At 50.2% G+C, this 12,148-nt stretch overlaps 1 protein-coding gene across 1 annotated transcript in view; it reads right to left on the reverse strand.

Annotated features, from left to right (window-relative positions):
• CRELD1 (cysteine rich with EGF like domains 1) overlaps nucleotides 1-12,148 on the reverse strand; it is a 43,834-nt gene that overhangs the window by 9,594 nt on the left and 22,092 nt on the right. The window contains exon 8 of the mRNA XM_082265772.1: nucleotides 4,760-4,855. Within this exon, the coding sequence (XP_082121898.1) occupies nucleotides 4,760-4,855 (96 nt within the window). The remainder of the gene's footprint in view (nucleotides 1-4,759; nucleotides 4,856-12,148) is intronic.

The raw sequence follows: 12,148 nt of genomic DNA on the forward strand, positions 1-12,148 counted from the left end.
CCTTCAGGCCGAACTGTTATGGGCCGCAGGTCCGGATTGACCGGACTTCTGTTTCCCAGACCAGGGCTTCTTCTGAGAGCCTTGGCCCTTGAACGGTTTGCCCTTGTAGTGCGGCCGAAAGGCACGAAAGGACCCCTGAGGGGGCCGAAAATGAGCATGCTTCTTCCCAGAAGCCCCCTTAGCCTTGGGGAAATGGGGCAAGAGAGTGCTCTTACCCCCGGTAATCCCCTTAATCAACACATCCAGGGACTCCCCAAAAAGGCGAGACCCATCATAAGGCAGATTGGCTAAGGTTTTACGTGAAGATTGGTCCACCGACCAACATTTCAACCAAACCAGGCGGCGAGACAACACCGCCACGCTGTGCACACGCGCGGCCAACGGAATCAGGTCCAGGTCCGCATCACACAGATACATGACACCCTGGTGGATCTGATCCACCATATCCAGGGTCCCTGCCGAGGCCGAATCGGCCACTAGGACGCGCCTAAGCATCTGCGTCCAACTTGCGATCGCCTGGGCCGCCATGAGAGAAGCAAACAGAGCCTTAAGCATAGAACCCGTAACAGAATAAGTATGACGGGCAAGAGACTCCAGTCTCCTATCCGTGGCATCACGGAAAACAGGGGATCCCTCTGCAGGGATCGCAGTGGCTTTGTTCAAAACCGCAATAGCATGATCCACTGGCGGAGGCACACACCACCGTTCATCAGTGGCAGGCGAGAAAGGATAACGCAGCTTAAATTTACTTGGTACCGCAAAAGGCTTGCGCAAATCGCGCCATTGGTCCTTAACAGCGCGCTGAAAATCAGCATTGCAGGGAAAAACCTGCGGCGTCCTGCGTTTTCTCTGCGTCCCATAAGCCGCCAAGGCAGCGGGGGGACACACCTCGTCCTGCAAACGTAGCGTCTGCTTAATGGAAGCAATCAACTCATCCATGATTGCAAGCTCTTCAGGCGAGCCAGGGGGAGAATTATCAACCCCCTCAACTTCAGCCTCTACCTCAGACCCCACTAGATCAAGAGAGGAGCGGGACCCCGATAGAGGGGTCCCCGCCAGAACAGCCCCATCACCTTCACCCTCAGAATCAGAGGACAGAGCAACTCTGGGCAGTTTAGCAGATTGAGCAGCCACCAGCATTTGCACCTGTGCAGCAAGGCCAGCCACAATAGTGGCTAAATCCCCCCCTGGGGGGGAAACAGCGGTCCCCTGGCTTTCCACCAATACTGTGGGAAACTTGCCCTCCTGAGAATCCATTGCCCCTGTATGCCAGACAACCAAGGGTTAACTGCCCCCTTACAGCAAGCGCGGCAAGCGCAGCCCACCGCACCACACTCAGGCACAATGAGACCCCCACAGGGAATATACAGACTGAATACAGGCAATGGAACACAGGAATAGAGGGATAAAACCTGAGGAGACTCCGCTGCTGCTGCTGCCTCGATCGGTGCTTCCAGGAGAGAGGAAGTGATGCTGCCAGGGCGCTCTATGTAAGCCTATGGAGGCTACAAGAAAATGGCCGCCGTGCATGTAAACCATGCGGCCGGAGCGGGCGCCGGTAAAATGGCGTCGTTTGGCGCCGAAATCGCCGCTCCACAGTGCATAAAATCACACACAATATTATCCCATTATATGGATACATGTTAGATCGCCGCAGCGATCGCTGTATATGCCCCAACATGCCATTAAAAACATGCCCCACAGCACACAGCTCCTCACACTGCCCAGCCTGACATACTCAGTGTCATACAGCTCCCCCCCCCCTTGCAGCCCACAGCATGCAGCCGAGAGATAGGGAGACAAGCAGTGTGATTAAAGGCAGGTTACACAGTCCCAGACTGAGACCCCCCCCAGACAGACAGGTCCCCACATAGATACACTTACCTCACATGGCGTGGGGAACCCGCACAGGCGAACAAGCCGCTGCACATGAGGCAGGGAGAGTCGCAATTCAAGACGCACACAATGGCGGTTCAGAAACCGCACAGCGTCCGGTGAGGTAGCCACCTCACCAATCATCCCTGCACCGAACAGGGATGGGTCGTTCACTGTGCCAGGAGCGTTACCTGGCTGAACGCTCGATGGCAGACTGGGAAGCCACTGACCCACGACCTGCGACCAGGGGGATCAGCCCGAGACCCAGTCCGCATGATCCTCTTCGTCCGAAGAACTAACTAATGCTGACAAAAATAACAGCTAAGTAAAGATAGAGAGAAAACTCAAACAAAATATTAAAAAGAAGAAAGAGTCTGGGACAGAAAGTCCCAGCACAGAGAGAGCCAGCCACTCCTGACAAGCTAGACATTAAAACTGAGATATGGTTGCAGGAAGTAGGAGGGTATTGACTGAGGGGACCACCCCTTGAGGGTGGGATATGTTAAAGCTTTATTGTTAACATATTCTGTTGCCTAGCTACTCCTTCGGAGCAAAGTCTAATACCCCATATGTGACGAATATGAAGAGGCGGCGACTGTCGGAGGACGTAAGAGAAAATAGTTTTAGCCCTGAAGATTACATTAAAAAAGCCCCAAACATTATATAATTTTCTGAAAGCAGACACCCTAGAGAATAAAATAGTGATAGCTCCAATTTATGTCACTTGATATTACCACAAAGGTCTAGGAAATGCAAAACTTCAGTAAATGGTGCACAACAAATTAAATATATTGAACGTACCAGCCATCTATGAAATTACGTGAACAGAAGCTGCTAGCATTGTTCACAATCCCACTCATTGTGCTAACTAAAATCAATACACAAACGCTGTGCAGCATTTATTCAGTAAATACCCAACATTTCAAATTTTTAAATTTGCGAGCGCCGAGAAATGGCGACAAACTTCAGTAACCCATATTTTCTATAGATGATACTTCAAAAGCCCCCTATTTTTAACAATGGCTCGCTCTTCTCATTCCTGGAGCTCCGTACTCAATTTTCCCTACCTTTGAGGGCATATCATCAATATCTTTAGCTGCACCATGCAATTAAAGCTCCGGGTGATGTGTAAATGGAGGGTGTCCCGCACTCCCATCTTGTGACACTTCCAAAGGTTTTATGTCCCAGAGTTACTCTATGCTGATAACTTCTAATCTGGAGGGGGTTCCCCTCTGGTTCGACGTGGAAGTGGGAAAATTATGTTGGAACCCTGTCAGGGGATAAGTGGGACACTGCGCTCCAGACCGTTCCACTGGTCTCACTTAACCACCCACAATGACAGACGCAATTGTAGATTTTAAAGGGTCCATTAAACACCTTCTAGGCTCTCTAAAATGGGTATTCTCTCAGAGCCCACTTGTAGCAGGTGTCAAAGGGAGCACTGACATCTCATTCACTTCTTATAGTGCTGTCCCAAATTGCATTTACATTGGACTGGGGTAGTTAATACTTTGAAAAGCGTGTTTATCAATAGATCCTAAACAATATCTTCTAGGTATCTTAGACTCCCTAGATCAGTGGTTCTTAACCTGGGTTCGATCGAACCCCAGGGGTTCGGTGGGTCAGTCTTGAGGGTTCGGCACACCCTCCACTAGTACCACTTTGCTGTCAGGGACTATTTCTCCAGTTTCGGGCATGTCCTTCCGCTCCCGCTACGCGCCATCATCATGGAAATACATAACATCCAGTGGCGTAGTGTGGGGGTGCAGGGGGGGGGGGGCGTCCGTACCGGGCGCAACATCTGGGGGGGGGGGCGCATCCGCTCCGCAGTGTCATGTCACTGACTCCGTCATGATAGGCTGGCCGCCGCTGCCTGCTGAGTCTGCTCGCACTCGCAGCTCTCTCTGCCCCTGGCTCACTCTCACTGCTGGCTATGCAGCTCGGCTCCAGGCCGAATCCGATCCAGCCGGAGCCGACGTCGCCCACTGTCACACTGATTGCACTAAATATTCATTATTATGTTTTTGTGTGAAAATCATGTTTTAATGGTTTTGTTCTTAATGGTTTTGTTCATTTTGTGCACCTATGTATAAATATATACCTAAAATAATATATACCTATGTTTTGAATTTGAAAAAATCATATTTTATTTTTCCAATTAAGAAGGGTTCGGTGAATGCGCATATGAAATTGGTGGGGTTCAGTACCTCCAAAAAGGTTAAGAACCACTGCCCTAGATCGCCAGGATTTCACAAAAGAGGCCATTTTGCGGGCACTGTTTCAGGCTCGCAGACTAATTCTTTGGCATTGGAAGTCTGATATACTGACAGCCAATAATTAATGGATTAAACATATAGGTGACACTTTACAACTGGAACATAATTATTTACCAACATAGTGGCTGCCTGGCTAAGTTCACAAAATATTGGTCAGCCTGGTTAGATATCCCTGGGCTTTGCCTACTGGATTTGGTATCCAGGAGGCTGGCATCCCAGGAGTACTCCCTTTGTAAAATTAATTTTATACCTTTCTGCCTTACTCACAGATCCCTACCAGTCTTTCACTAGAGGGCTACTCGGGATTATATACGGAGGTTCCCACTTGAATTTATATAGTAGAAGTATACATTTGGATCTGCATTCCTTTTTCCCTTTTGCTGCTTAGTGCAAATGATATTGCTTGATGCATCGCAATGGTCTATAGCTGGTATCTGTATGTTTATTATGGTTTTTCTTGCATGTGGTTACATGCATACGTTTTCTAATAAACATTTTCTGATTAAAAAAAAAAAAAAAAAAAAAAAAGGATATAGAAGATATAAATAAAAATAGGTCTTAAAATATTTATTTTCAGCCTTTCTTGTAGCAAAGGCCCCAGCACTCACCCAGACATCGGGCTCCGTCCCGGTAGTAGCCAGCGTTACACTTCTTGCATCGAGAAGAACCGGCTCCCATGCAGCCAATGCAGGATTTGTCACACTCTAGAAATAAAATAGTAAGAGCATGAAGAAAAGAACAAAAAAAAAATAATAAATCACTATCATGTAACATGACAAAGTGAGAAACAAAAAAAGGGAAAAAAATCCCCCACCAACTATATATACTTTTGACTGTAAGAATTTTGGAAACATTTTTTGCAGATTGTCTCCTATTCTGATAATACAAATGTAGTTCTGTAGCAATCCCTTCTAAACTAACTGCAATGTGGGAGCACTTTCCTTCAATCTAACCACCTGAGCAAGAGAACTCCAAAAATCTCTCTCCCCTGGTCTGATCTGTGGGGATACTCCTCACAGGGTATGTGGACAAGAGAGGCAACTCATAGTGTGAATCTGTAGCAAATTGTTTATTATAAACACAGTAAACACACTTACAATGGTACAAAGAATTCAAGCCATTTGGAGATCTGGTATTTCCGGAACGCTGTGCATTCCACGGACCAGAGGTTTGGAGCCGGAAGGGACGCTCTAGTCTTAGCCCTAGTTTTATTGTTTGCACTTTGTTACTGATCTCATACAGGGTTTTTGCAATAGGATTATATATTTTTTAGTTTATCACTTCCAATATAACCTTTTTACTTTTTTTTTCATGAGGATTACACAATACATAGACAGTGCCATCCATACCTCTTTCTCTTATTCATTTCCATACCCCACTTTGAGATATGCGAGGTAGGCAGCAGCCTTCCTGCACACACGGAACTATAACCAATCTCAAGATCTGTATACTTACCCCATTTTCAGCCCACTCCAGTCACATGATCTCCCGTATCATACAGCGCCAGCTATAAGGGAGATGAGAGTGCACTCAACAGTGCCTGGCAAAGGCATCTTCAACCATAGGCTTAGGTGGGGTACACACTATAAGAAAATCGTGCGAACGATTGCCCGATTTTCCTCGTTTCACAGCTAATCGGAACAGATGAACTAAAATTAAGAAAATTAGTACGAAAGTTCTCGTACGGCAAAGGCTTTTTTTGTTGTTTATGGTTTCTGATCATGCGGTCTTTTGATTTTTCTTGTCCAAAAACGGTACACCTTAAACGAAAATCGTTCATTTTTTCCCCGTATGAGAACAATTTTGGAGTTTGTCCCTTCGAGAATTTCCGTACAACAATTCTGAATCGTCTGTAGAAAGTTCTGTACACACTATACGAAAATCGCATGAAAAAATTGTTTGACCGAAAATGTTAACCCAATTTTCTTCTAGCGTGTACGAGCCTTTACTATGGCCCATTCATCATCAGCGCCCCTCCTCTCCCCTGCTGTCACCGCTGACTGAACAAAGGGGAGTTGGATCAAGTGACCTGACCAGAGTGGCCTGAAAAACGGAATTTTTGTAAAATCTTACCTGTAAAATTCCTTTCTCTGAGTCCTCCGACAGTCGCCGCCCACTTCATATTCATCACCAATGGGGTTATGTCCTTTATTCCGTAGGAGTAGCTAGGCAATAAAATATGTTAGTACAAAGACTTTTAACATATCCCACCCCCAGGGGGTGGTCCCCTCAGTACATAACCCTCCACTTCCTGTATCCAACTCAGTTTCAGTGGAATAGCAGTAGAGAGTACATCAAAACCCCAAAAGAGGGGCGGGGGCGGCGACTGTCGGAGGACTCAGAGAAAGGAATTTTACAGGTAAGATTTTACAAAAATTCCGTTTTCTCTTACGTCCTCCGACAGTCGCCGCCCACTTCATATTCATCACCAATGGGGATGTCCCAAAGCAGTGTAAACATGAGGGGTGGGAAGAACTCAGCCGCGCCCAAGGCAACGCCGTCTCCCCATCAGAGAAAGGAACCTTACCAAAGGAAGGAAACCAGTTGGGCATAAGAACAAAACACTCGCTCAACAGGAGCAAGAAAACCCAGGGTAAAAAACAAAAATCCCAAAAAGCCAAAGAACCCGTAACAAGGGCTCTAGGAAACTGCCGCACTAAGAACCTTGCGGCCAAAGGAAGCATCAGCCGATGCCTGAACATCTACTTTGTAGAATATCGTGAAAGAGTGTACGGTCGACCAAGTCGCCGCCTCACACACCTGGGCCACAGAGGCCCCATGACGACAGGCCCAAGACGTACTCAGAGATCTGGTAGAGTGCGCCTTCACAGGTACAGGGGGAACTTTCCCCCTCAAAGCATAGGCCTGATCAATGGTCCGTCTGATCCATTTGGCGATTGTAGAAGCCGACGCCGCCATGCCCTTCCGAGGACCTCCCGGAAGGACAAACAAGGCATCCGACTTGCGAGAAGACTCAGTCGATTTGAGATAGACTCTAATCGCCCGGACAACATCCAAGGAGTAAAGCAACACCTCCGTCGGATGCTTCGGCTTCGCGCAAAGCGAAGGTTTGACAATGTCCACATTGAGATGAAAGTCCGAAACCCTTTTTGGAAGAAAAGAAGGGTTAGGTCGCAAGACCACCTTGTCCAAATGCACAACCAGACACGGAGACTTGCAGGACAAGGCTGCCAGCCCCGACACTCGACGAGTCGAGGTGATAGCCACCAAAAAGGCGACCTTCTTGGATAACAAAGACAGCGAGATCTCCCTGAACCTTTCAAAAGGAGCACGCTGCAATACTGATAGAACTAGATTCAAGTCCCAAGGGGGAAGAGGGTCCCTCCTAGGAGGGCTCAGATGACGTACCCCCCGCACAAAAGTGCTAACCAAAGAATCAGATGCCACAGGCCGTTGAAAAAGAACGGCCAAAGCAGACACCTGACCCTTGATTGTGGCCAGCGCCAGACGCTGGTCAACACCCGTCTGAAGGAAGGGCAACACCCTAGACACCCAATAAGTGTCAGGAGAGAAACCCCTGGATTAGCACCAGGCAAAATACGCCTTCCAAGTACGGTATTAAACCTTCCCCGAGGAACACTTCCTCGCATTTATTAAGGTGTGAATGAACTCAGGGGAAGGACCCCTGTTCTTCAGGACCTCGGTTTTAACAGCCAGGCCGTCAAGGCCAGCGACTGTAAAGCAGGATGGAAGATCGGTCCTTGCGACAGAAGATCGTCTCGAAGAGGCAGACGCCACGGGGCGTCGATTGCCAGATTTACGAGGTCTGCGTCCCAGGACCGGCGAGGCCAGTCCGGTGCCACAAGAATCACCGTGGCCGGTTCCGCGAAGGAACCTGGACAGCAATTGAATCGGCGGGAACGCATACATCAGTTGGTACTGATGCCACGGGGCAACCAACGCGTCCGACGCGTCTGCCCGAGGATCGCACGTCCTTGCCACGAACCGTGGTACTTTGTAGTTCAGACGAGACGCGAACAGGTCTACCTCAGGAAGACCCCACCTCGCGCACAACATCTGGAAGACAGCCGGGTGAAGGGACCATTCTCCCTGGTCCAGAGTTCGACGGCTCAGATAATCCGCCTGCCAAATTTTCACCCCCGGAATGTGACCTGCCGAAATTGGCGGGACATGCGTCTCGGCCCAAAACAGAATCGCGGCCACTTCTCGAGCCGCCCGGGCACTCCTGGTGCCCCCTTGGTGATTGATGTAAGCCACCGCCGTGGCATTGTCCGTCTGCACCCGAACCGGGTAGCCGTGAAGATTGTCCGTCCAACGACGAAGACAGAGGAGTATCGCTCGCAGTTCCAGAACGTTGATCGGAAGGGAGGATTCCTCCGTCGACCAAACACCCTGGGTGGACAGAACGCCCAGAACACCACCCCAGCCCGACAGGCTGGCGTCCGTGGTGATCACCGTCCACGAAAGGGGACAAAAAGACTTGCCCCCCGATACTGAGGGGGATTGAAGCCACCACAGAAGATCCCTTCTGGTCTGAGAACTCAATGACATCTGGAGATCCAGAGACTGCGGACGCCCGTCCCACTTGGACAATATCTCCGCTTGGAGATCCCGTGTGTGAAACTGGGCGAAGGGAAATCGCCTCGAAAGCCGAGACCAGCAATCCCAGACACCGCATGCACGTCCGAATGGACGAAGATGGAACGTCCCTGAGGGACCTGACTGCCTCCTGAAGAGCTGCGAGTTTTTCTTCCGGCAGGAAGACCTATGCCTGGACAGAGTCCAGAATCATACCCAGGTAAGAAATCCGAACCGATGGGCACAATGTCGACTTTGGAAAATTGATCGTCCAACCAAACTCCTGCAGAGTCTGCAACGTGACGGAGAGATCCTTCTCCAGACTCTGGCTGGTCGCAGACCGAACCAGAATATCGTCCAGATACCCCAGAACCGAAATGCCCTGGGCCCTCAACAAAGCCAGAACCGGTGCCAGCACTTTGGTGAACACCCTTGGAGCCGAGGCGAGACCAAAAGGCAACGCCACAAATTGGTAATGATCTTCCGCTATGGCGAATCGAAGGTACCTCTCTGGTGACCCTCGAAAATCGGGATGTGAAGATACGCATCTTGCAAGTTGATGGAAGCCATGAACTCCCCCGGAACCAGGGCAGCCACCACCGACCGCAGGGATTCCATGCGGAACTTGCGCACCCGCACAAGGCGGTTCAGCGCCTTCAAGTCCAGAATCGGACGCACCTTGCCCTCCTTCCTGGGCACGGTGAGCAGATTGGAATAGAACCCCCGAAATCTGTCCCGATGAGGCACCGGGACCACCACTCCCTGAGCCCTCAGGTCCTGCACCGCTAGATGCAGGTCCCGCAAACGCTCCGGGGATAACAGAAGACTTGAGGGAAAAAATCTGCTCTCCGGCCGAGAGAGAAACTCGATCTAGTAGCCAGATCGAACGATTTCCTGTGAAGTGGGTGAGGGCGCCCCTTCAGGCCGCACTGTTGTGGGCCGCAGAACCGGATTGGCCGGACTTTTGCTTACCTGCCCACGGCTTCTTGCGGGAGCCTTGACCCTTGGACGGCTTGTCCCAAAATGTGACCGAAAGGCACGAAAGGACCCCTGAGGGGGCCGAAAGAAAGCATTCTTTCTTCCAGGAGCCGTCTTAGTCTAGTGGGATTGAGGTAAGAGCGTGCTCTTACCCCCCTTGACCCCTTTAATTAGGGCATCCAGGGATTCGCCAAAAAGGCGAGAACCATCAAAAGGCAGATTGGCCAAGGTCTTACGTGAAGGTTGATCCACAGACCAACAATTCAACCAAACCAGGCGGCGAGATAACACCGCCACACTGTGTACACGTGCAGCCAACGGAACCATATCCAGGTCCGCATCACACAAATACATGACACCCTGGTGGATTTGATCCACCATATCCAAAGTCGCCTGGGGGGCAGAATCAGCCACCAGGACACGCCTAAGCACCTGCGTCCAGTTCGCGACCGCCTGGGCCGCCATAAGTGAAGCAATAAAGCTTTCAACATAGAACCCATAATAGAATAGGTACGACGGGCAAAGGACTCCATCCTCTTGTCCGTGGCATCCCGGAACACCGGGGTGTCTGCAGCAGGAATCGCAGTGGACTTGTTCAAAACTGCTAACGCCTGGTCCACCGGAGGTGGGACACACCAACGCCCATCAGTAGCGGGCATAAAAGGATAGCGCAGCTTAAACCTACTTGGTACAGCAAAAGGTTTGCGTATATTACGCCATCGTTCTTTCACAGCGCGCTGAAAATCATCAGTGCATGGAAACATCTGCGATGATATGCGCCTTTTCTGCGTCCCAGAAGCCGCCAAGGCAGCTGGAGGACATGTTTCCACCTCCAAACGCAGAGTTTGCTTGATAGAAGCAACCAATTCATCCATGAGCGCAAGCTCTTCAGACGAGCCAGGGGGAGAATTATCAACCCCCTCTACCTCAGCCTCCATTTCTGACCCTATAAGGTCCAGGGAGGAACGAGACCCCGATAAGGAGATCTCTGCCCCAGCAGCCCCAGTACCATCACCCTCTGAAACAGAGGAAATTGAAAACTCTGGGCCTTTTAGAGGATTGAGCAACCACCAGCATTTGCACCTGAGTCGCAAGGCTAGCCACAATCGCAGCCAAATCCTCCCCGGGGGGGGAAACCGCAGTCCCCTGGCTTCCCACTAAATTGGCAGGAAACTAGTATTCCTGAGAATCCATGCCCTTGTAGCAGCAAAAATAAATGGGTGACCGCCCCTTTAAGAGAGCGCTGCGATCGTAGCCCACTCACACTAAGCACTCCACACAAGGGACCCCCACAGGGACAAGTATACCAAGGCAGGATACAGGGAATAAAAAGAAATGAACCTGGAGAGATCGGTGCTGCTGCTGCTGCCTGCGGTGCTCCTGAAGGAAAGGAAATGCTGGCATACAGGGCGCTCTATGAAAGCCTATGGAGGCTACAAGAAAATGGCCGCCATGCATGTAAAACATGCGGCCGGAGCGATCGCAGCCAAAATGGCGCCGTTTGGCGCCGAAACCGCCGCTCCCACACCCCATGAGGGAGAAGTAAAAAACACACCATCTGCCCAAAAAAGGAACATGGTAAACCGCCGCAGCGGCGCTGTAATGTGCCCCAAGCATGAGAAACTCAAGCCCCACAGCACACAGCCGTTCACACAGACAGAAAACTGACACAGAGTGCAGCCAGCCCCCCCCCCCCTCCTGCAGCCCACAGCTTGCAATGTGAGAGATAGGGAAAACGTAATAGTGTGAACACAGGGCAAGGTACACAGTCCCAGACTGACACCCCCCAGACAGACAGGTCCCCACATAAATACACTTACCTCTTACATGGCGTGGGGGACCCGCACAGGCGAACAAACCGCTGCACATGAGGCAGGGAGAGTCGCATCCAGGACGCAGCAGAAGGTGGGTTGAGAAACCGCACAGCGTCCAGTGAGGTAGCCACCTCACCTAGCATCCCTGCACGGAACAGGGATGGGTCGTTCAGATAACTCAGGAGCGATACCTGACTGAACGCTCGATGGCGGGCTGAGAAGCCACTGACCCACAGCCTGCTACCAGGGGGATCAGCCCGAGACGCAGCCCGCATGATCCTCTTCTTCCGAAGAACTAACGCTGGTAAAATAACAGCTAACAAGAAAGAGAGAAAAAAACTCAAATAAAATCCAAAGAAAGGAAAGAGAGCTGAGACAAGGTGCCCCAGCACAGAAACTTCCAGCTACTCCTGACAGCTAGACAAATGAAACTGAGTTGGATACAGGAAGTGGAGGGTTATGTACTGAGGGGACCACCCCCTGGGGGTGGGATATGTTAAAAGTCTTTGTACTAACATATTCTATTGCCTAGCTACTCCTACGGAATAAAGGACATAACCCCATTGGTGATGAATATGAAGTGGGCGGCGACTGTCGGAGGACGTAAGAGAAATAAGCAAATTACACATATATATATATATATAT

Source organism: Pelophylax lessonae (genome assembly GCF_965119305.1).
Source record: "Pelophylax lessonae genome assembly, chromosome: 8".
Taxonomy (NCBI): Eukaryota; Metazoa; Chordata; class Amphibia; order Anura; family Ranidae; genus Pelophylax; species Pelophylax lessonae.